The following is a 26,302-nucleotide window of genomic DNA, read 5'->3' on the forward strand; positions in this document are numbered from 1 at the left end:
CTAGAACACACGCCAACACTATGAACAATATCCGGTCTAGAGGAAGATAGATACATGAGAGATTCTATCATTTATCTATAGCTTGTTTCATCCACATCTTTCCCCATTTTATCCTTTTTCAAGTTTAGAATTTGGATGCATAGGTGTACTCATTGGTTTGGAGTTTTCTAAACCAAATTTCTTTAATAACTACTTGGCATATTTACTTTGGTGCACAAAAATTCCACTAGGAATTTTTTTGATTTGGAGTCCTAGAAAGAATGTGAGTTCTTCCATCATACTCATATCAAACTCACTAATCATTAATTTCCAAATTCATCACATAAGGCTTCATTAGCCGATCCAAACACAATTTTAAACAAGTATAAAATGATCATTAGATTCTTTAATGAAAAGAGTTGTATCCGTAGTACCCTTTTGAAAGCCATTTTCTACAAGAAATAGCTAAGTCTTTCATACCAAAATCTTGGAGCTTGTCTCAAACCATAAAGCGCTTTAGAGAGTTTAAAAACATGGTTTAGGAAATTTTTATTTTCAAAATCAGAGAGTTGAGCTATGTATACTTCTCTATCAATAAATCTATTCAAAAAGGCACATTTAACATCCATTTGAAAAAGTTTAAAATCTTTGTCAGCTGCATACACAAGCAATAACCTTATTGCTTCCATTCTAGCAACTGAAGGAAATGACTCATCAAAGTCAATGCCCTCCTCTTAGTCATACCCTTGAGCTACTAATCTAGCTTTGTTTCTAACAACACTATCATCCTCACCCAATTTATTTCTAAAAATCTATTTAGTACCTGTTACCTTCTTACTATTCGGAATAGGCACCAAAGTCCAAACCTCATTCTTTTCAAATTGGACTAATTCTTCCTCCATTTCCTTGATCCAAGAAGGATCATCAAGTGCTTCCTTCACAGTTTAGGGTTCTATTTTAGATATGAGAGAAAGATTGTTGAGTTTATCCCTTTTTCTACTTGAGGATCTTGTGGTAAATCCATGAGATAGATCTCTAATAATGAACTTATGTGGATAGTTCTTCAAGAACTTCCATTCCTTGGATTTTGGTGAAGTGGTCTCAGGTTGGGTATGATTGAGTTCTGCATTGTTGAGATTTTCAAAGTTGCTGCTTCAGTCGGAGACAAAATAGAATTGTCTCTTGCATTTTGTTCTGCAGAATCAGGAATAACATTTTCCAAAGTGGTTTCTGATTTGTCTTCACTTTGGTTCTTTTCAGAGCTTAATTCATTTTCAATTCATGCATCATTCTCCTCAATAACACTTGAAATGAAGTTAGAATACCAAAATGTAATATGTATGGACTCTTCTATGATTCTATGTTCCTTGAGGTAACCCTATATGCTTTACTAGTGGTTGAATAACCAATAAAAATCCCTTCATAAAATTTTGGATCAAACTTTTCGAGATGTCTTTAGTATTTAAAACAAAGCATTTGCATCCAAAAATATGAAAATACTTAAGGTTGGGTGGTATTCCTTTCCAATGCTCATGTGGTATTTTCTTTAAGACTTTTGAATAATGGTTCGGTTTAAAATATAACAAGCAGTGTTTACTGCTTCAGCCCATAAAAATTTTGGAATATCATTTTCACAAAGCATTGTCCTATCCATTCTTGAAGGCTTCTATTTCTCCTTTTAACAACCCCATTTTGTTAAGGTATTCTAGGACATGAAAAATTATGAGTAATTCCAAATTCATCACATAATAATTCAAAGTCTTACTTTTCAAACTCCTTTCCATGATCACTTCTTATAAAAACTATTTTCAAATCTTTTTTCATTTTGAATCTTTTTGCATAGATTTGAAAAAGAAAGAAAGGCATCATTCTTATGAGCTAAGAAAAGAATCCATCTAGATCTTGTAAAATCATCAACCACTACCAAACCATAATGTTTGTCTCCTATGCTTTGAGTCATAGTAGGACCAAAAAGATCAATATGTAGCATTTTTAATGGTCTCTTGGTAGAGATATCATCCTTGAGTTTAAAAGAACTATTAATTTATTTACCTAATTGACAAGCATCACAAGTGACGTCTTTCTCAAATTTTATGTTTGGAAGACCTCTAACCAAATTCTTTTTTACAAGCTTAGAAATTTGAAACATGCTATCATGTCCTAATTTCTAGCATGTCCTAATTTCTTATTCCACAACCATTTTTCAGATTCAATGGAAGTAAAATAAACTATATTTTGTTCTTTTAGTTCCTTCAAAGTGAGTCCATACACATTATTGCATCTTTTAGCTACAAACATAATTTCATGAGAATTTTCACACACAACTAAGCATTCCAACCTTTTAAAAATGACCAAATAACTTAAATCACATAGTTGGCTAATGCTTAGAAGATTATGTTTCAATCCATCAACTAAGAGTACAACATTAATGAAGGTGGAGAAAATCTTACCAACCTTATCTACGACCACAATCTTTCCTTTTCTATTATCACCGAAAGTCACAAAGCCTCCATCGTATTTGTCGAGCTTGATGAAGAATGTGGACTTTCTAGTCATACGCCTAGAGCATCCACTATCCAAGTACTACATGTCATTCTTCTTCTTGGATGTTAGGCAAAACTGTACAATACTTTAAGTGACCTTAGGTATCCAAATCATTTTGGATCCTTTAATGTTAAACCTTCTCGGTTTCCTAAGAGCATTATATTTACCAATCACTTTGTAAACTTTATCACCAATTTTTCTTTCAAAAATGAAACATTGAATCAGTAAATGACCAACTCTATTGCATGTATGACAGAAATTTTTGCTTGCAGATTTTTCAATGTGATTAGGGTTCTGAAAGCGTATGTTTTTTGACGTTGAGGCTTCATTTTCAACACATGATTTTTCAAAGACAGATTCAGGTTTTTCTTTATAGCCCAACCCAGCCTTCACAAACAAAGGCCTTTGACTAGCTAATAATTTATCCAAGTTTTCAAAACTTTGGACAAATTTAGCTAAGTCTTGAGTTAATCCCTTAATCACATTATGAAATCTTTCATTTTCTTCAATGCAATTCAAGTAGGCAACAACAAAATGCTTTCCATCAAGACTTTTAATTTCAGATTTAAGCCGCTTGATGAGCGGATAATTTGTACGCTTTTTGGCATTGTTTTTAGTATGTTTTTAGTATGATCTAGTTAGTTTTTAGTATATTTTTATTAGTTTTTAGTTAAAATTCACTTTTCTGGACTTTACTATGAGTTTGTGTGTTTTTCTGTGATTTCAGGTATTTTCTGGCTGAAATTGAGGGACCTGAGCAAAAATCTGATTCAGAGACTGAAAAGGACTGCAGATGCTGTTGGATTCTGACCTCCCTGCACTCGAAGTGAATTTTCTGGAGCTACAGAAGCCCAATTGGCGCGCTCTCAACGGCGTTGGAAAGTAGACATCCTGGGCTTTCCAGAAATATATGATAGTCCATACTTTGCCCAAGATTTGATGGCCAAAACCGGCGTTCAAAGTCACCCTCAGAAATTCCAGCGTTAAACGCTGGAACTGGCACCAAAATGGGAGTTAAACGCCCAAACTGGAATAAAAGCTGGCGTTTAACTCCAAGAGAGGTCTCTGCACGAAAATTCTTCATTGCTCAGCCCAAGCACACACCAAGTGGGCCCGGAAGTGGATTTTTATGTCATTTACTCATTTCTGTAAACCTTAGGCTACTAGATTTCTATAAGTAGGACCTTTTACTATTGTATTTAGACATCGAGGGGTAGCTATCTTCATTGTTATGCTATCTTAGATCATTGGGAGGCTGGCCTCATGGCCATGCCTAGACCTTGTTCTTATGTATTTTCAACGGTGGAGTTTCTACACACTATAGATTAAGGTGTGGAGCTCTGCTGTACCTCGAGTATTAATGCAATTACTATTGTTCTTCCATTCAATTCCGCTTGTTCTTGTTCTAAGATATCACTTGTTCTTCAACTTGATGAATGTGATGATCCGTGACACTCATCATCATTCTCACCTATGAACGTGTGACTGACAACCATCTATCTCTATCTTTATCTTTTATGTTTTTATGCGTTCATCACCATATCCATTTGAGTTTGCCTGACTACGATTTACAAGATGACCATAGCTTGCTTCATACTAACAATCTCCGTGGGATCGACCCTTACTCGCGTAAGGTTTATTACTTGGACGACCCAGTGCACTTGCTGGTTAGTTGTGCGAAGTTGTGTAATGCCATGGTACTGAGCTACCAAGTTCTTGGGGTTCATGACCAGGGATTATGAGAGTTGTGAAAAGTATTGTTCACAATTTCGCGCACCAAGTTTTTGGCGCCATTGTCGGGGATTGTTCAAGTTTTGAGCAAGCTTTTGGTAACATCAGTGCCGGGGATTGTTCAGTTTGGACAACTGACGGTTCATCTTGTTGCTTAGATTAGGTATTGTTTTTTTTTTTTCGAAATTCTTGAAGATGAATTCTAGAGTTTCATGATGATTTGTTGAAGTCTGGCTGGCTGAGAAGCCATGTCTAATCTCATTGGACCGAGGTTTCAACTTATCATCACAAGAGCTTGTTGATTTTTATCAAATCTTGCTTTTGGAGCAGTGATCTGCTAAGGCTTGGCTGGCCATTGGCCATGTCTAGTGTTTTGGACCGAAGCTTTCCTTGAAAGCTTGGCTGGCTGTGAAGCCATGTCTAATTCCTGGACCGGAGTCTTAGACTAGCATTGCACTGATTCCTGGAATTCTCATTAAGAATTTTGATATCTTTTTCCACTTAATTTTCGAAAAACACAAAAAAATCAAAAAAATCATAAAATCCAAAAATTTCTTGTTTGAGTCTAGTGTCTCATCTTAAGTTTGGTGTCAATTGCATGCATTCATTCATGTGTCTTAAGGATTTTCAAGTAATTCTTGATAATTTTCGTGCTCTGATCTTTGAATTCAATTGACTTGAGTGTTTTGTGTGTCTCATATGCATTTTCATTTTGTTAGTGTCAGTAGTATACAAACTGCTAAGTTTGGTGTCTTGCATACATTGTTATTTGATTCTTGTTGCATTTTGATTTGTTCTTATTATTAAAAATCCAAAAATATTTTTAATTTGTGTCTTCTCAAGTCAATAATACAGAGAATTGAAGATTCAGAACATACAGCAGAGGAATTATACAGAAAAAGCTGGGCGTTCAAAACGCCCAGTGAAGAAGGACAGACTGGCGTTTAAACGCCAGCCAGGGTACCTGGTTGGGCGTTTAACGCCCAAAAAGGTATAGTTTTGGGCGTTAAACGCCAGAATGTGCACCATTCTGGGCGTTTAACGCCAGGATGGCACAAGGGGGAAGATTCTGTTTTCAATGCAAATTTTTTTTCAGTTTTCAAAGTTTTTCAAAATCAAATCTTTTTCAAATCATATCTTTTCAATCAAATCTCTTTCAAAATCAATTTCTTTCTATTTTCAAAAATACTTACTATCAATTAATGATTTGATTTAACATTTCAAGTATGTTGCCTTTTCTGTTGAGAAAGGTTTAGTGTTTGAATCGTATCTTTTCTTGTTAGTCAAGTTTTTAATTTTCAAAATCAAATCTTTTTAAAATGTTTTTCAAATCATATCTTCTCAATCAAATTTTTTTTAAAAAAACCAATCATATCTTCTTAACCACATCTTTTTTTTTCAAAATGGTTTTCAATCAAATCTCTTTGATTTCTAATTTCAAAATCTTTTTCAAAAATCACTTCATCTCTTTCATACTTTCATTTTCGAAAATTAAGTAATGTTTTTCAAAAATGTTTTCAAATTCTTTTACTTGATTTTCGAAAATCACTCCCCTTCTTCTCACATCCTTCTATTTATGGACTAATACTATTCCTTAATGCAAAATTCGAACTCCATCTTCTTTGATAAGTTCGAATTTTCTACTTCTGTCTTCTAATCTCCTTTTCCTCTGACACTTCAAGGAATCTCTATACTGTGACATAGAGGATTCCACATTTCTTGTTCTCTTCTCTCTTATATGAGCAGGAGCAAAGACAAAGGCATTCTTGTTGAGGCTGATCCTGAACCTGAAAGGACCTTGAAGAGAAAGCTAAGAGAAGCCAAAGCACAACTCTCTTTAGAGGACCTGACCGAATTCTTCAAAGAAGAAGAACACATGGCAGCCGAAAACAACAATGCCAACAATGCAAGGAAGGTGCTGGGTGACTTTACTGCACCTACTCCCGATTTCTATGGGAGAAGCATCACTATCCCTGCCATTGGAGCAAACAACTTTGAGCTTAAGCCTCAATTAGTTTCTCTAATGCAACAGAATTGCAAGTTCCATGGACTTCCACTGGAAGATCCTCGTCAGTTTTTGGCTGAGTTCTTGCAAATCTGTGACACTGTCAAGACTAATGGGGTTGACCCTGAGGTCTACAGACTTATGCTATTCCCTTTTGCTGTAAGAGACAGGGCTAGAACATGGTTGGATTCTCAACCTAAAGAAAGCCTGGACTCTTGGGAAAAGCTAGTCAATGCCTTCTTGGCAAAGTTCTTTCCACCTCAAAAATTGAGTAAGCTTAGAGTGGAAGTCCAAACCTTCAGACAGAAGGAAGGAGAATCCCTCTATGAAGCTTGGGAAAGATACAAACAATTAATCAGAAAGTGTCCCTCTGATATGCTTTCTGAATGGAGCATCATAGGTATTTTCTATGATAGTCTCTCTGAACTATCCAAGATGTCTTTGGATAGCTCTGCTGAAGGATCTCTTCACTTGAAGAAGACGCCTACAGAAGCTCAAGAGCTAATTGAAATGGTTGCAAATAACCAATTCATGTACACTTCTGAAAGAAATCCTGTGAACAATGGGATTAGTCAGAAGAAAGGAGTTCTTGAGATTGACACTCTGAATGCCATATTGGCTCAGAACAAAATATTGACTCAACAAGTCAATATGATTTCTCAAAGTCTGTCTGGAATGCAAAATGCACCAAGCAGTACTAAGGAGGCTTCATCTGAGGAAGAAGCTTATGATCCTGAGAACCCTTCAATGGAAGAGGTGAATTACATGGGAGAACCCTATGGAAACACCTATAATCCTTCATGGAGAAATCATCCAAATTTTTCATGGAAGGATCAACAGAGACCCCAACAAGGTTTCAACAACAACAATGGTGGAAGAAACAGGTTTAGCAATAGCAAGCCTTTTCCATCATCTTCTCAGCAACAGACAGAGAGTTCTAAGCAGAATACCTCTGACTTAGCAACCATGGTCTCTGATCTAATCAAAACCACTCAAAGTTTCATGACTGAAACGAGGTCCTCCATTAGAAATTTGGAAGGACAAGTGGGTCAGCTGAGCAAGAAAATTACTGAACTCCCTCCTAGTACTCTTCCAAGCAATACAGAAGAAAACCCAAAAGGAGAGTGCAAGGCCATCAACATGGCCGAATTTTAAGAAGGAGAGGCAGTGAACGCCACTGAGAAAGGCCTCACTGGGCGTCCACTGGCCTCCAATGAGTTCCCCAATGAGGAACCATGGGAATCTGAGGCTCAAACTGAGACCATAGAGATTCCATTGGACTTACTTCTGCCATTCATGAGCTCTGATGAGTATTCTTCCTCTGAAGAGGATGAGTATGTCACTGAAGAGCAAGTTGCTAAATACCTTGGAGCAATCATGAAGCTGAATGACAAGTTATTTGGAAATGAGACTTGGGAGGATGAATCCCCTTTGCTCACCAAAGAACTGGATAACTTATCTAGGCAGAAACTGCCTCAAAAGAGACAGGATCCTGGGAAGTTTTCAATACCTTGTACCATAGGCACCATGACCTTCAGGAAGGCCTTGTGTGACTTAGGGTCAAGTGTAAACCTCATGCCTCTCTCTGTAATGGAGAAGTTAGGGATCTCTGAGGTGCAAGCTGCAAAAATCTCACTAGAGATGGCAGACAACTCAAGAAAACAAGCCCATGGACTTGTAGAGGATGTTCTGGTTAAAGTTGAAGACCATTACATCCCTACTGATTTCATAGTCCTAGAGACTAGGAAGTTCATGGATGAGTCTATCATCCTTGGCAGACCCTTCCTAGCCACAGCAAGGGCTGTGATTGATGTTGATAGAGGAGAGTTGATTATTCAAGTGAATGAAGAATCCTTGGTGTTTAAGGCTCAAGGATATCCCTCTATCATCATGGAGAGGAAGCATGGAGAGCTTCTCTCAAGACAGAGCCAAACAGAGCCCCCACAGTCAAACTCTAAGTTTGGTGTTGGGAGGCCACAACCAAACTCTAAGTTTGGTGTTGAACCCCCACATTCAAACTCTAAGTTTGGTGTTGGGAGGTCCCAACATAGCTCTAAGCATTTCTGAGGCTCCATGAGAGCCCTCTGTCAAGCTAATGACATTAAAGAAGCGCTTGTTGGGAGGCAACCCAATGTTTTATAATTAACTATTTTCTTTTGTTATTTTATCTTTTTTGTAGGTTGATGATCATGAGAAGTCACAAAATTAATGAAAAAAGCAAAAACAGAATGAAAAACAGGAAGAAAAACAGCACACCCTGGAGGACGCACCCACTGGCGTTTAAACGCCAGTGAGGTTAGCTGTTGGGCGTTTAACGCCCAGTCTGGCACCATTCTGGGCGTTTAACGCCAGAAAGGGGCACCAGACTGGCGTTAAACGCCAGAAATGGGCAAGAAGCTGGCGTTAAACGCCAGAAATGGGCACCAGCCCGGCGTTTAACGCCAGAATTGGCACAAAACGAGATTTTGCTTGCCATTTGGTGCAGGGATGACTTTTCCTTGACACCTCAGGATCTGTGGACCCCACAGGATCCCCACCTACCCTACCACTCTCTCTCTTCTTCACCCATTCACCAATCACCTCAACACCTCTTCCCCAAAAACCCTTCACCTATCAAATCCCATCTTTCTCTTCACCACTCACATCCATCCTTCATAAAACCCCACCTACCTCACCATTCAAATTCAAACCACCTTCCCACCCAAACCTACCCTCAAATGGCCGAACCCTCCCATCCCCCTCTTCTATATAAACCCTCCTTCATTCCTTCATTTTCACACATCCTAAACACCATTTCTCTCCCCTTTGGCCGAACACAAAGCCATTCCCTTCTTCCTCATTTCTTCTTCTTCTACTCTCTTCTTTCTTCTTTTGCTCGAGGACGAGCAAACATTTTAAGTTTGGTGTGGTAAAAGCATTGCTTTTTGTTTTTCCATAACCATTTATGGCATCCAAGGCCGGAGAAACATCTAGAAAGAGGAAAGGGAAGGCAAAAGCTTCCACCTCCGAGTCATGGGAGATAGAAAGATTCATCTCAAGGGTGCATCAAGACCACTTCTATGAAATTGTGGCCTTGAAGAAGGAGATCCCCGAGGTCCCTTTTTCACTCAAAAAGGGTGAATATCCGGAGATCCGACATGAGATCCGAAGAAGAGGTTGGGAAGTTCTTACCAACCCCATTCAACAAGTCGGAATCTTGATGGTTCAAGAGTTCTATGCCAATGCATGGATCACCAAGAACCATGACCAAAGTGTGAACCCGAATCCAAAGAATTATCTTACTATGGTTCGGGGGAAATACTTGGATTTTAGTCCGGAAAGTGTAAGGTTGGCATTCAATTTGCCTATGATGCAAGGAGATGAACATCCTTACACTAGAAGGGTCAACTTTGATCAAAGGTTGGACCAAGTCCTCACAATCATATGTGAAGAGGGCACCCAATGGAAGAGAGATTCAAGAGGGAAGCCGGTTCAATTGAGAAGGCATGACCTCAAACCTGTGGCTAGAGGATGGTTGGAGTTCATCCAACGCTCAATCATCCCCACTAGCAACCGGTCTGAAGTTACCATAGACCGGGCTATCATGATCCATAGCATCATGATTGGAGAAGAAATAGAAGTTCATGAGGTTATAGCCCAAGAACTCTATAAGGTGGCGGACAAGTCCTCTACCTTGGCAAGGTTAGCCTTTCCTCATCTCATTTGTCACCTCTGTTATTCAGTTGGAGTTGACATAGAGGGAGACACTCCCATTGATGAGGACAAGCCCATCACTAAGAAGAGGATGGAGTACACAAGAGACCCCACTCACCATGAGATCCATGAGATTCCTCAAGGGATGCACTTTCCTCCACAAAACTATTGGGAGCAATTAAACACCTCCCTAGGAGAATTGAGTTCCAACATGGGACAACTAAGGGTGGAGCACCAAGAACACTCCATCATCCTCCATGAAATTAGAGAAGATCAAAGAATCATGAGGGAGGAGCAACAAAGACAAGGAAGAGACATTGAGGAGCTCAAGCACTCCATAGGATCTTCAAGAGGAAGAAAGAGCCGCCATCACTAAGGTGGACCCGTTCCTTGATTTCCTTGTTCTTTATTCTTCTGTTTTTCGAATTTTAGTGCTTATGTTTATCTATGTTTGTGTCTTGTGATCATTAGTGTCTTAAGTGTCTATGCCTTAAAGTTATGAATGTCCTATGAATCCATCACCTTTCTTGAATATAAACGTGCTTAATTGAAAAGGAAAGAATTGCATGAATTTTGAATTTTATAACAGTTTAATTACTTTGATGTGGTGGCAATATTTTTGTGCTCTGAATGTATGCTTAAACAGTGCATATATATCTTGAATTTGTGGTTCATGAATGTTGGCTCTTGAAAGAATGATGAAAAAGGAGACATGTTACTGAGGATCTGAAAAATCATTACAATGATTCTTGAAGCAAGAAAAAGCATTGCTATTCAAAAAAAAAAATCGAAAAAAAAAGAAAAGAGAGAAAAGAAAGAAATAAAGTTGTGATCCAAGGCAAAAAGAGTGTGCTTAAGAACCCTGGACACCTCTAGTTGGGGACTCTAGCAAAGTTGAGTCACAATCTGAAAAGGTTCACCCAATTATGTGTCTGTGGCATGTATGTATCCGGTGGTAATACTGGAAGACAGAGTGCTTTGGGCCACAGCCAAGACTCAATAAATAGCTATGTTCAAGAATCATCATACTCTACTAGGAGAATCAATAACACTATCTGGATTCTAAGTTCCTAAAGAAGCCAATCATTCTGAATTTCAAAGGATAGAGTGAGATGCCAAAACTATTCAGAGGCAAAAAGCTAAAAGCCCCGCTCATCTAATTAATACTGATCTTCATAGATGTTTTTGGAATTCATTGCATATTCTTCTCTTTTTATCTTATTTGATTTTTAGTTGCTTGAGGACAAGCAACAATTTAAGTTTGGTGTTGTGATGAGCGGATAATTTGTACGCTTTTTGGCATTGTTTTTAGTATGTTTTTAGTATGATCTAGTTAGTTTTTAGTATATTTTTATTAGTTTTTAGTTAAAATTCACTTTTCTGGACTTTACTATGAGTTTGTGTGTTTTTCTGTGATTTCAGGTATTTTCTGGCTGAAATTGAGGGACCTGAGCAAAAATCTGATTCAGAGACTGAAAAGGACTGCAGATGCTGTTGGATTCTGACCTCCCTGCACTCGAAGTGGATTTTCTGGAGCTACAGAAGCCCAATTGGCGCGCTCTCAACGGCGTTGGAAAGTAGACATCCTGGGCTTTCCAGCAATATATGATAGTCCATACTTTGCCCAAGATTTAATGGCCCAAACCGGCGTTCAAAGTCACCCTCAGAAATTCCAGCGTTAAACGCTGGAACTGGCACCAAAATGGGAGTTAAACGCCCAAACTGGAATAAAAGCTGGCGTTTAACTCCAAGAGAGGTCTCTGCACGAAAATTCTTCATTGCTCAGCCCAAGCACACACCAAGTGGGCCCGGAAGTGGATTTTTATGTCATTTACTCATTTCTGTAAACCTTAGGCTACTAGATTTCTATAAGTAGGACCTTTTACTATTGTATTTAGACATCAAGGGGTAGCTATCTTCATTGTTATGCTATTTTAGATCATTGGGAGGCTGGCCTCATGGCCATGCCTAGACCTTGTTCTTATGTATTTTCAACGGTGGAGTTTCTACACACCATAGATTAAGGTGTGGAGCTCTGCTGTACCTCGAGTATTAATGCAATTACTATTGTTCTTCCATTCAATTCCGCTTGTTCTTGTTCTAAGATATCACTTGTTCTTCAACTTGATGAATGTGATGATCCGTGACACTCATCATCATTCTCACTTATGAACGTGTGACTGACAACCACCTCCGTTCTACCTTCGATTGAGTGAATATCTCTTGGATTCCTGATTGCACGATGCATGGTTGATCGCCTGACAACCGAGTGCTCGTCTGACAAACGAGCCAGCCATTCCGTGAGATTAGAGTCTTCGTGGTATAGGCGAGAACTGATGGTAGCATTCAAGAGAATCCGGAAGGTCTAACCTTGTCTGTGGTATTCTGAGTAGGATTCAATGATTGAATGACTGTGACGTGCTTCAAACTCCTAGCAGGCGGGGCGTTAGTGACAGACGCAAAAGAATCGATGGATTCTATTCCGGCCTGACCGAGAACCGACAGATGATTACCCATGCTGTGACAGAGCATAGGCGACGTTTTCACTGAGAGGATGGGAGGTAGCCATTGACAACGGTGAAACCCTACATAAGCTTGCCATGGAAAGGAGTAAGAAGGATTGGATGAAGACAGTAGGAAAGCAGAGAGACGGAAGGGAAGGCATCTTCATGCGCTTATCTGAAGTTCCTACCAGTGAATTACATAAGTATCTCTATCTTTATCTTTTATGTTTTTATGCGTTCATCACCATATCCATTTGAGTTTGCCTGACTACGATTTACAAGATGACCATAGCTTGCTTCATACTAACAATCTCCGTGGGATCGACCCTTACTCGCGTAAGGTTTATTACTTGGACGACCCAGTGCACTTGCTGGTTAGTTGTGCGAAGTTGTGTAATGCCATGGTACTGAGCTACCAAGTTCTTGGGGTTCATGACCGGGGATTATGAGAGTTGTGAAAAGTATTGTTCACAATTTCGCGCACCACCGCTTGTTTTCTTCAACAAGATTAATAATGGTTTCAGCTTCCCTTAATTTTTTTTAGAAAAGTATTTCAACCTTTAAGATGTCATTTCATATTCAAGTTTGTGGCATTGATTTAGAAAATTTCTTATTTTCTCAGTAAGATCATCAATCATAAGATGGAATTCTTTATTAGAGGATTCAAGAAAGATCACCTCATTATTGTGACTGTGGTCAGCCATTAAGCATGTTTGTGAATTATTGTCAGACTCTTCATCCTCTTCACTGTCGTCATTCTCTAGATCTTTCCAAGAAGCCATAAGTCCCTTCTTCTTGTCCTTCCGAGACTTGCCTTCTTTCTTTAGTTTGGGACAGTCATATTTGTAATGTCCAGCTTCTTTATAGTTATAGCAAATGACCTTGTTGATGTCCTTCTTTGGATCCTTTGAATTGCTTCCTCTCCTTCTTCCTTTTAGTCTCATCATCCTTTTAGGTTTTCTAGCAAAAAATAAAAACTTGTCATATGATAAATAGTCATTGGATTTATCATCCAATGATTCAGTACAAGATTTAAGAGTCACTCCTTTATTTTTCGTATCATTTTTATGTGAGTGATTTCATAAGCTAGTAACTTTCTTCTCAGCTCATTATAGGTCATTTGACTCAGGTTACTGCTTTCAGATATAATAGTAGCCTTAGTTTTCCACTCCTTAGTCATACTTCTCAAGACTTTGCTTACCATCACTTATTCGGAATGAGTATTCCCCATAGCATCTAAGCTATTAATGATGATAGAGAACCTCTCAATATCATCAATTGATTCTCCTTCATTCATAGAAAATATTTCATACTTTTTACTCAACATGTCAATCCTTGTTTCTTTTACTTGTGTGGTACCTTCATGTGTAACTTGGAGCTTATCCCAGATTTTCTTTGTTGTTTTGCATCTTGAAACCTTCCAGTATTTTTTAAAGTTGATTCCGCAATTTAGCATGTTGACTTCCTTGGCATTGAATTTCACCTTTTTCTTGTCATCTTCATTCCACTATGCTTTGGCATTGGGAGTAACAATAGCATCAGCACCAGTTTTGGTAGGGATTTGAGGACCATTCATGATTATTTTCCAAAGGTTGTAATCCATCGACTGAACAAAGATCTTCATTTTTTCACTCTAGTAGTTGTAATTTTTTCCGTTGAAGAATGGAAGTCTGTTGTTGGATTGCCCTTCTATCAGTGTGAAAGCCACTATGTTGGATCCCATGTTGTTTGCCATCTGGATCTTTTTTCTAAGCTGTGAAACTTGATCTCTTTGAGACCAAATTTTGATACCAATTTATGGATAACAGTGGCTAAGAGAAGGAGGGTTGATTCTTGGCCTCCTTTGATTTTTTCTTTCAACTAGGATTTTGTTAAGATATTTTGAGTAAGAAATAAGAGACACTTTGGTTTTGTCTCTTGACACGGTAGGAGCCAAAACAAAGTTACGAGCATGGCGTATTATAGTGATGTATAGCTAGATAGAAGAATCAAGAGATATTTTTGTTTTGTCTCCTAAAGTGCAAAACCAGAAACAGAGAAGAGAAGAAGAAGTAACACGGCCATATATCCTGGTTTGGCTACTCAGTGCAATGTATCCTACATTCAGTCTTTATCACAACAATGATGGAATTTCACTATTTTTCAACAAGATTACGTTCACCAATTCTCCCTAGGATTCTAACCAATTATATCTGGGATAAATTCAGTCTCTAACCCAAACCAGATTTGACTAGGAACTCATCCGAGCTTTTAACAGCAAAGTGCTCACTCAACTTGCAAGAAAATTTCCTCAAGATCATGACAACAAAATAGAAAAACTTACAAAAGATTTCTGAAATAAACAGTTACTTTTCTCCAAGTCTAACTCTCTTGCCTTTTTTTACTCAATGGATTTTTCTTACAAACCTTACCGTTATGCCTTTTACCATTGAAAACAAAGAAAGACTAGACTGAGAAAATAAGATATTCAATGAGAACCATGAAGGAGAAGAATGGATAGCTCAGTGAGCTATGGGAACCCAAACTTTGTGCTTTCTCTCTTTACTCCAATCCTTGGCCGTTCACCCCTTTAATAGAGGAATGAAGCTTCCAGAGCTTGAAACTTGTTTTAGCACTTGTTTGTCTTCTTCTACAAAAATAAGAAGTAGCAGCGGCATGAAAGAGGAAAGATAGAGTAGAAGAAGTCACCTAATCATACATGCAATCATACCTTCTATCTTCTCTTTCAACCTTTTTCATCTTGCTTGTTGAATTTGAACCCTCATTCTTGCTTTGTCTCCAAGTCAAATTCTTGAATGTTTATTCATAGCAGAGCTCCTTGATTTTCAATATTTTCAACTTTCTACTTCTGTGCTTGCAAAGAGAGGATTTCTTCTTCTAGCTTCTATGAACCATAAATCTGGAAACTCCTTTTTGATGTTGCTTCGAAAGTGATGTTTGATTTTTGCCCTAATCTCTTTGACTTTCTCTTCTTTACTTGTCTTTAGAAACTTGCTTTTTGTTCTTCAATTTTGTCCAAGCTCAGAGCTTTCCTTTTTCTTTCTTTTCTTCTGAGAAATCACGTGGGTGTTGGTAGAAAAAGAAGAGAGAGAAGAGAAAAATTGGTTTCGGTAGTGTGGTGTTTGATTCAGATGAAATGGGATTGAATTACTTAGTTAACAACTAAGTTGAATGAATGAATTTTGATGTGGACCATCATTTGAGCTTAGGTTTGTTGTTGGGCCAGAGTCTTTCTTTCTTTCTTTTGGCTAGATGCTTGCCTTTTGTTTCTGATGGGAAAGATTTTTGATGGTAGCAAATAAATGTTGGGCCATGATTGTGTGTGTGTGGGCCAGATGCCATTTGGGCTTGTTTTCTTTCTTTTTGGGCCAGTTTCAATTAAATTAATTTCTTGCACACTAAACACACACATAATTGGTTTTTAACCCAATAATAATGTTTAGTCATCATCTTAAAATGTTGTTAGTTCTTCAAATTTAACAATTTCCGCCGTCATCTCCACTATCACCACCGCCTCTCCTAATATGTCAACATCTACCTCGACATGCCCCCTCCCTCCCTCTCGACCGTGCCCCCTACTGCGTCGACGACCTCAACCTCTCCCCTCCATCGCATCAATCGCATTATCGAGCCATCTCCATTCACACTAACTGGCTCGTATCCTAACATGACGTCTCTGCTCCATTCGACATCTATCAGGAACATCTGGCACCTGATCTATATTAGGGACCCGTCTTAGACCTCTTTGTGTTGCCTCGATGATAAACCACTATTTTACAATTTATTTTGTATTGAATTGAGTGAATTTTATCAACTATTCTTATACTTATTCATGTAAATTACATGTTTTACATTTTTTCTTTCTAATTTTGTGCTATGGTTGAAAACATGCTTCTTTGGCCTTAAATTTGCTCATTTTTAATCCTCTTTTACTACCATCGATGCCGTATATCTGCGTTAAGTGATTTTAGATTTTCTAGGGCAGGAATGGCTTAGAGGATGGAAATAAAGCATGCAAAAGTGGAAGGAACACAAGAAATTGAAGTTTTGAGAAGCTGGCCTTGACGCACACGCATGGACGACGCGTACGCGTGCTGGTGCAGCAGACAACTAACCCGCACGCGTGATTGACGCGTACGCGTGACCAGGAATTTGTTCAGCGACACGTACACGTGGCTGACGTGTATGCGTGACGAGCGTCACGTGCTACAATTTACAAAAAACACTGGGGGGCAATTTCTGGGCTACTTTTGACCCAGTCTCAGGCCCGAAAAATACATATTAGAAGCTGCAGAGTAGAGCTGGAAGCGGGATTCACTTCATTCATACACTTTAGGGTTTAGATGTAGAATTCTAAAAAGAGAGGCTCTCTCCTCTCTCTAGATTTTAGGGTTTTTAATCTTGTTCCTTCTCACATTCAGATTTCTACCTTACTTTGATTTAGTTTTCTTCTACTTTTATTTGTTTTAGTACTTTCGTTTATCTACTTCTCTTGTTGATTTCTTTATGTTGCCAATTTAGTTTATGAATTATTCTTGTTTCCTTTAATCCATATTAATGCAATTTATGTTTTCATATTTATGATTGCTTCCTTTAATTTGTTGTTATTGTTTCCTCTTGCAATTGTTAGTCTTAGATTTTGCTATGTCTTGTTAGTTTTCTATATTTTTATTTTATGTCTTCCAAGTGTTTGATAAAATTCTTGGGTGGATTTTAATTTTGATTTTTATGCTTTTTAACTTGGATTGATTATTTAGAGACTCTTGAGTTATCAAAAGTCTTTTGTTGATTGGTGATTGAAGATTTCCAATTAGCTTGAACTTCACCAAAGCTAGTTTCTCACTATAAGTTGACTAGGACTTGTGAACTTAAGTTGATTATATGCACTTGACCTTCCTCCATTGGTTAGAGGTTAACTAAGTGAAGGCAATTCACATTTACCATCACAATTGATGATGATAATGAGGATATGACTTCTAATTCTCAATCCTTGCTAAGAGCTTTATTCGTTATTAGTTTATTCTTCTCGCAACCTATATTTTCTTGTTCCTTATTTCAAAAACCCCAAAAATATACTTTTCCACAACTAATAACAAAGTTCACTTCCTTGCAATTCCTTGAGAGACGACCCGAGATTTGAATATTTCAGTTAATTTTATTGGGTTTGTATTTGTGACAAACAATCTAAACGTTGATTGAGGTTTAATTGTCAGTTTAGAACTATACTTGCAACGTGATATTTTTGTGAAAATATTTATCGATATTTTTCCTCCGTCAAGTTTTTGGCGCCATTGCCGGAGATCGAACCCCGGTCACCTGCATGACATCTGCTTTGGGGTCTCCGAGAAAGAGCTCAAGCGATAAGAATCTCCTCCCATGCTCATGCCACCACTCTAAGTAAGCTTGTGACGGTCCTAGGTCTGCCACCACATCAAATCATAACACATGGTCGGTCCACCTGGTCCAATGTATGTGCTAACTCTGTAACGTGTTCGAAAACCATTAGTCTCTGTCTCTGTCATCCTTCAACATTAGAAAATCAATGTCGACTGCTTGTCGTGAGCGATTCTGTATTCCACCAAGCTATGGTAGTACTATATCCACCTGATGCCACTCTATCATAGCAACATAGACCAATGCTGTCATAACCCTCCATAGTGCCATATGTCAGGGCTCCAGGATCTCAGGATGAATGACCTAAACAACATTAGTATGCTATATGGCATCCACGTGAACTGGTAAAGAGAAACGAGTATTGCAGGTCAATTTACATCCAGTAAGTAGTTTAAAAAAACTTAACAATTAATGCTTGAAAGCTAAAACACTCACATTCTTTGCCCAGAGTAAATCTATCCTGAGCCTCCACTGTGCAACTCTAGGCCCCTTCTCGCTCAATGTTGGCTGATAACCGGACCACCTGACATCCAATACATGTTATGAACAACGGTAATAATCTTTAATACATATTACTAAACATAACAATTATAACATTAAGTATATTATCACCAATGGCCAATTAAAGGCGTTAAACTCATCATGGTTGAAAACCCAAGAATGGCCAGAAGATCCATGACTAGAGAAGCTACAATAGACCGGCCAACTTAACCATGTTCTTGTTGGCCACACGGCACAAGCACCGGTATAACCATGATAGAGCGGCGGATCTCCAGTTGTATATGTCCATGTCCTCTAATCTCGCTATGTACGGTAGCCACCTAATATACATGTGTGTACTGGACTTGTCATTGAAGAGCTGCGTCGATAATAGCTTCATGATGTACGCTCTCGCGTACCTCCTGAATGTCTCATCGTCTGCATCATGGGGAAGGTCACTGAATGTCCCTTGCATCTAAGTGCACTTCGCAGTGAACTTGTCGATACAGTCCACTGGAGGTAATACACCCAACAACTCCTCGAACAAATCCCATGTAGGTCGGCCGCTGTCAATGTACCGCTCAAAGTCCGTCAGACATCCACTGATGTACTATCCATTGATGAGAAAGCCTAACTAGTACGCAATATCCTGTAGTGTAATCGTGCACTCTCCGAATGGCATGTGAAAAAGTATGGGTCTCATGACGTCCTCGCTCGACAAATGCACTAACCAACGGCTCATCCAACCTAAACCAGTGGTCATTGAGCCTCGCGATGATTCTCTTGTCTAGGGGCATACCATGCTGCCTTCTCATACGGATGATATATCGGTGGGGCTGCATGACGATGAAAAAATTCTCTAAAAGCCATAACAATTTAGAAAACAAAAATTACCTAAAACGGAGAATTCTAATACAAATATACTTTAATGTAAAAGATATTGCAAACTTGAACATAGATAATCTAACATTTAAGAATTAAATTAAATTAAATTAAACAAATTAACATAAATTAAATTAAATTCTAACATAACATAGTTAATCTAATATTTACGACGTAAGGCTAACCCCTAAACTATAACTAAACTTGTAGTGTCTTGTTAGTCTAATATTTAAGAATGAAAATTTTTAAATAAATTAAATCATATTAAATCATTGTTAATTTTTTACTGCCTAGTTAATCTAACACTTGAAACCTAAATTAAATTAAATTAAACTCCAACAAAATTTCTAACCTCATTAAACTTCTAACATTTAAAACTTACAAATTCTAATAAAACCTGTATTCACTACTCTCTAATTAACACTTAGTTATCCCTCATCCAATATGCATTTATAATTTCAATTTTCTAACAAACTACTAACACTACATCAATACTCTAACTACTATTTGAAATTTAAAAATTCTAATAACGCATCTAATCAAATTCTGGGCGATTTAATATCACTAACAATTCTTTGTTCTTAAAGAAAATAAATTAAATTTCATTCACTAACCTCTTCATAGACGCTACCAACAATATGGACAACTCCATCCATCCGATAGATTCGATTCGGGCTGTCTTCCATTGCCGTAGTTTGAATCTTGTAGTATAGATCTCTATAGTTTCTTTGGATTTTGCGTTTTCGAGGAGTTGGGTTTGGTGAAATGTAATTCGAAACAAGTGAATTCGAATTTTATATATAGGGATATCTATGCTAAATCGAATCTATTGGAGTCGATTTATTACTATAATACGTTACATTCATAAATCGAATTCATTCCATTCGAATTACTATGATAATGTAATTCGAATTCACTCCATTTGATTTACTAAGAACGATAAAACTATGGGCTAAATCGAAACTACTTGTATTAATTTGCTATGGGTAGCATTTCGAATTTCATTCCTAAGTAGATGGAAACTAATAACTTTGATTTATATGAATCCTTATTAATTCGAATCTGTTTAATTCGATTTATATAAAAATATAAATGAAGATTTTGATGTAAAGTTATTTGTTTTGAGATTTTCATATAATATTGGTTATTGTTTAATTTTTTTACGTGTTTTATCCTATAATGAGAAATGAAAAATTAAAATTTTATTTTGGATAATTATAACTATGTAGATAATTTAAATTTAATTTTTGTACACAACGACTACAAAAATATAATGTAGTATTTAAATTTGGTAAAAAAAATTCCGTTTAAAATGATAAAATGATTTTTATTTTGGTGTGTATTTTAATAATTTTGTATAGATGAATTTTATGATGTTTATAATTTGACGACTAATTTTTGTTTAATTTATTTTTATGACAAATTTTAAATATTTAATAGTTATTTATTTTTATATTTTAAAAATTAAATATTAATTTTTAATTTTTTTTGTAAGGCAAATTTTTGTAGGTACTGTATTGAATCTAAATCAAAATTGTTGATTTTCTTATCACATACATAGCAATAGCATAGGCATCTTGTGCTGCTGAGAAGTGAGCACACAATGGCCTCTCGTTCGCTCAATCCTCACACAAAAATGAAATGAAAAATCTAACTGATGAATAGGCGACGTAATATTTAATACATCTCGAAGTGGCGCGTGAAGTTGCAACTCTAGTGTTTCTGTTAATACATGAACCGCGATGCAGTCGCACCTTCTGACGGGACCCATCCGCGGTAGCGCTACGGCGTTTCCCTCCGTCGCGGACGCATCTCCCTTCTTCTCTGCCACTCCTCCCATCTCCATCCGCCGGCGTCTCCGCTCGTGCTGCCCATTCATAGCCGCATCATCGTCATCGTCTTCCTCCTCTTCGTCGTCGGCAGCAGCATTCAACGCCACTGGTAGTCAGAGCTTATACGCGGTGCTCGGCGTCCCTATCACCGCCACTGCCGCTGAGATCAAACGCGCTTACCGGCTCCTCGCCCGCAAGGTATTCCGTCAAAATATGATTCTGATGTTGAGATTATTAGTGTTACTGTTACTATTACAATTACTGTTCTTATTTTTCTGTCGTTTTGATTTGAATGTTGAATTTGTTAGTACTTGTGAATCTGCAATAGTGCAGGATGCTGTGAATTATGAATCCCTAGGTATTATTTTGATTGTGATTGTGTTTCCCAATTTGTGATGGAACCTTGTGAAAACGTTAATCATTATGAATGATTTAGGGTTTTATTAATCCTTGCTGGCATAATTGGCTACGCGTTTTTAAAGCAATGTAGTACAATAAGGTGGTCTGGCATATTCTTTGCTTGGTATTGTTAAAATATCAGCTTGCAGATATTTAATGTTAATTAAAAAAAAAAAAGCTTCCGAGTACTTGACCATTTCTGTGTTGAAGTTTTCCAATTCTATGTGCTTGGTAGATGAATGTGAACTGTAGGAATTTTCAGGGCATACATACCCGAGTTTTCTTTTGTCTTAAAACTCAATTTCCATACATTGTTAGTGTATAAAAGAATTTGAGTGATACTACATGTACAAGTCTTTTTGACAACCAAGTCCAACCAAGTTGGCCCAACTACAATAAAAACCACTCTCAAAATGAAACGTGCTCCACTAGCGCACAATTCAAAGAGCTTGCACTATATGTACAAGCCTTTCTACATTCTCTGCTGCATACAAATTTTTATTGGAGAGCATACAAATTTCGAAGTATATAGCACACAAATTTTTGAAATATAGCACACAAAAATTGGAACGTAACACAAACTTATCGATATAGCACACAAATTTTTTAAGCATAGTATACAAATTTTGCTAAACCAAAATTTATGTGTATATTCTTTTATTGAGTTCTATTACACCATATCTCATCACATGTGTAAATCAAAGTGAAACAACACACACCCCTTCATTAAGCACACAAGTAATCAAAGCTAATAGCTTGGTAGCTCACACTAATTTGACAGATATCATTAAACAAATCCTGGTTTATTATAGCACACAAATATTTAAATGTAGCACACATTTTTGTTCGGCATAGCACAAAATCCAGAATCATAGAATAACACTAATTTTTCAAACAACTCAATTAAAGAAAACTAAGATCATTATAAATAACCATAATCAAGAAAAAAAAACAAAAATATATACAATGGCACACAAATATCGAGTATAGAAAAACAACACAAGTAATCGAAGCTAATAGCCTGTTAACTAACACTAATTTGTTAGGAATCATTAAACAAATTTTGGTTTATTATATAGCACACAAATATTTAAGCATAGCACACATTTTTGTTCAACATAGCACACAAATTCACACATATAGCACACAACTATTGAGTATAGAAAAACAATATAAAAGACATTCGGACCTTTTTAATTTCACTCAATAAAGAAGATACATCCAATTCACAAAGAAGAAGAAATTAAACAACAACAACAAGAAGACGTTAGAATAAGAAGAAGAAAGAAGAAGACGACGATGTTGAAGAAGGAAGAAGAAGAAAAAGAAGAAGAGAAGACAATGGTGGCAGTGGAAGCGGCGGCAGCAACGACGATGGTGGTAGTGGTGGCAGACTTATTGTGCCGACGATGACGATGTTGAAGGAGGAGGAGAAGGAGCATGACTGAAGTTTAAATTTTAATAACTTGGTTAATGAAAACACTTGGACACCTAGCATTTTTGAAAGAATTTTACACATCTAGTTATATATTTTATCCTATCAACGGAAATAGGTACTTTTCACACCAACTACATGAATACTTATCCAAATGAAAGCATTTTGATTGGATGACTTCACTCCATTAATGCATCCAAATCAAACTCTTCTTAATACTTTCAAAAGTTAGCTGCTTTTACTTTTATCATACATCTCGTAAAAGTGAAATTATATTGAGGAAGTTGTTCATCTGACAATGTTTATGACTCATGACTACAGAAAGTCATCTCTGTAGCTTAGATCTACTTCTAACTTTTTTTATCTACATATATTATAGGTTAAAGTAAAATGTTTTCTATTAACGAAAAACAAATAAATGAATGAATTGAAGTACCATTCTAATTATCCCTTTTAACATGGACTCAGTTTCCATCTGCGCAAATAACTGTCTTTAAAGTTTAAACCATCTGGGCAACTTGACTCCTGTGCTAACTGCTATTTTATTAAAGGATCAAAGTTAGAGAGAATAATAAATTGCAATATATACTGAGTTTTGCTTGCTTATGTTGTTTAATTTTGTAGATAAGGAGAATTTCGAACCCAAGAAGAGTTCTTGTTACCTCATTTTACCTAATTAACTGAATTGGTTGATGATCTTGCAAGTGTTTCTGATTTTATCTTCAAACTAAGTATGCTTTCATTGACATTGCATGTTTGCTGCCGTTGCTAGATGATACATCTAGGTTTATTATATTGAACTTTTGAAATCTCTTTATTTTTACCTGAACATACATTTCAGAAAGAAGTATCTTTCAAGTTAGTTATTTATGGCCTAGGTAACATGTCTATAGTTTAGCCATCTGCAAATAACCCAGCTTTATCCATTCTGTTGCTGTGATTGCAGTATCACCCTGATGTTAGCAAAGATTTACAAGCAGCTGAATTGTTCAAGAGCATCCGTCATGCATATGAAGTGAGCAATCATTATTCAACTTTCTTCCTTTATAAAATTATAAGTTTATCACTTTTTGGCAGGGATTTACTGTTATTATACGGTGCTACTGGTTCCCGAAAATTGTTCATAGATCCCAGCAAAGATTTGGAAATGTATTTAGAGATAACACTTCAGTTTTCAAATTCGATTAAGACCACCAAAAAGTAATGGACCTTTTCCTCTGATAAACTTAGTGCAATGAACTGCTTTCTACCATTTTATGAAGTTCTTGCGTTTTTCCTTATGCAAGATGAGGTTTCCTTTTCCTTCGTGCTACTAACAATGTCCTTAAACAGGTACTATCGAATGAAGTAACAAGAATTCAGTATGATAGAGAACTTCAATACAGTCACAAGCCTTACAGAGAAAAATGGAGTCACAGCACTGAGTTTGAAGACCAAGCAAGAATCTATAGGTGGGCCAACCTGAGGAGGAAAATGTATAATGAAAGATACACAGAGCATTACAATGTCGATGAGGGTTACTATACCACTGAAACAGACGAGGAGGAAGATGAAGGAGACTTAGACGAAGAGAGGGGCTCCTTTATTGAAGTGCTTAGATCAGCATTCGTGATTATATTTTTGTTCCAGACGATAGGGTCCCGCCTTTCTCTCACGTTTAGCAGTGTGATGGCATTGCTGGATGAGAAGTTAGATAATGGATATAAAATTGGTTATATAATAGCATGGATAATGGGCGGAAGGGGTGGCATATTGCTAACAATGTTCTTGTCATTTGCAAGTTGGGTTTGCGGGAAAACCAGTAGTAGTGCAGTGGTACTGGTGATTGTAGCCATGTGGGTCGGCTCCTACCTCTCAAGGTACGCTCCACTTCCTCAAGGTGCTCTGTTAACGCTACTCTATATGTCCATTAAGCTGCAATCTGATCATATATAATGATTGAAGAACTTGTGGTATTTGTACATCCAAATATGGGGGGTGTCAATCGACGTCTGACTCAATCCAAGGGTGAAAAACAAGAGTTTAGGACTTTAGATGGAGTATATATCACAGTAAAATCTGATAATGGAGTTGGTCTCGATGTTGTGTGTTGATGTTCAAGAAGAACGTCTCTTAAAACCAATTCTGCTGCTAGCATTTCTTCTGAATTTCTTTGGTTTCTGATTATATCTTTCTTAGGTTGGTGTACATATTTATTCCAGTAAATGTAAATAAATGTTGTAAGTTGTTTTCTGATGGCAAATTAAGTGCAAAAAGGTTGATGATGGTTGGAATATCAATGGCAAACTTAAATCTTGTCTCCTATGATGTCATTTTAGAAAGATTCTGTGTAGTGATTAGCGAAAGTTAAATTCTTGGAAAATGAATATTGATATTATAACAAAAATTATTATAATTCTATAAGCAGGTTCCTTCCCCTTTTTTATATACCCTAGTATAATTGAAACATAAGGGGAATAATTTGAAATACAAGAATTTACAAGCTAGGGGAAACAATATAGCGAAAAAGAGAATTACAGGTTTATGCAGCAATTGATGATAAGCAAGAATTAAGACTGGCGTTGGGTTAGTTCTTATTAACATGTAATTAAGAGCTCTTTACTTCCACATTATCATTTAAGGACCTTAAATTCCTCCAGAGATACTTTCCGCTGGCCATGTCGATGAATACCCAGAATCCATTCTGAATCATCTAAAAACCAAGGAAACAAATGTAGTCAGGACAAAAAAGGATTAGGAAAAAAAAAGAAAGAAAATAAAGAATGGTGATGATAGAATTGAGGGCACCTTTTTGAAACTTAGATGTTCCTTGTCCTTGTTCTCATGACCGGTGGTGATGTCGCTCTCCGGAGAGGAACTCACGGTGGTCCATGCAAAATAAGCAGCCAAGATGGCGGAGAAGAAGATCAATATGAACCTTAGAGGGCACATGTCTTGTGAGGAAAAACTGATATGCGTTTTGCAGCAATGGTACGAGAGAAAGAGGGAAAGAAAGATAAAGAGAGAATTGGTTGCAACTTGCAAGCAAGAGTAGAAAGTCAAGAATTGTATGAGAACGCTATATGAGGTTGAGTTGTTTTTTTATGACTAGTACAGTGTTATATAAGTAACGCGTTGCGTTTTCTGTTTCTTGTTCCTGACTTGTTCGTTTGGGTTCATTATTATTTAGTATTTACTATTATTCTTGGCTGCTTTAGGGTATCTATATATGCATTGTTACAACTGACAAACAAAATTTTAACTAGATGCTTAAAGAATCTAACTAGAGGGTGTTTTGAATTGATTCTAAGGGAAATGTAAATCCAAATATATAATTTGTTACTATATTAGAATGGGATCCATTTGATTCTATTGTTAAATATAATTCAGATAATTCAAGATTTTGCTATATTAGTTGGATTCGTTTAACTAATTAAATATTAAA

General features: G+C 37.0%; 1 protein-coding gene and 1 non-coding gene across 2 annotated transcripts; one reads left to right on the plus strand and one right to left on the minus strand.

Annotated features, from left to right (window-relative positions):
- Positions 1-6,532: 6,532 nt before the first annotated feature.
- On the minus strand, positions 6,533-6,640 carry LOC112700277 (small nucleolar RNA R71). The gene has a single exon (XR_003153187.1). It is a non-coding gene; the product is annotated as a small nucleolar RNA R71 (small nucleolar RNA).
- A 14,053-nt stretch (positions 6,641-20,693) lies between these two features.
- Positions 20,694-25,157, plus strand: LOC112696996 (uncharacterized). Its single transcript, XM_025749963.3, has 3 exons — positions 20,694-21,242; positions 23,825-23,893; positions 24,211-25,157. Exons 1-3 carry the CDS (start codon positions 20,955-20,957, stop codon positions 24,811-24,813), a joined length of 960 nt encoding a protein of 319 aa, XP_025605748.1. The 5' UTR covers positions 20,694-20,954; the 3' UTR covers positions 24,814-25,157.
- Positions 25,158-26,302: the final 1,145 nt, after the last annotated feature.

This window comes from Arachis hypogaea, chromosome 6, assembly GCF_003086295.3.
Source record: "Arachis hypogaea cultivar Tifrunner chromosome 6, arahy.Tifrunner.gnm2.J5K5, whole genome shotgun sequence".
NCBI classification, from domain to species: Eukaryota; Viridiplantae; Streptophyta; class Magnoliopsida; order Fabales; family Fabaceae; genus Arachis; species Arachis hypogaea.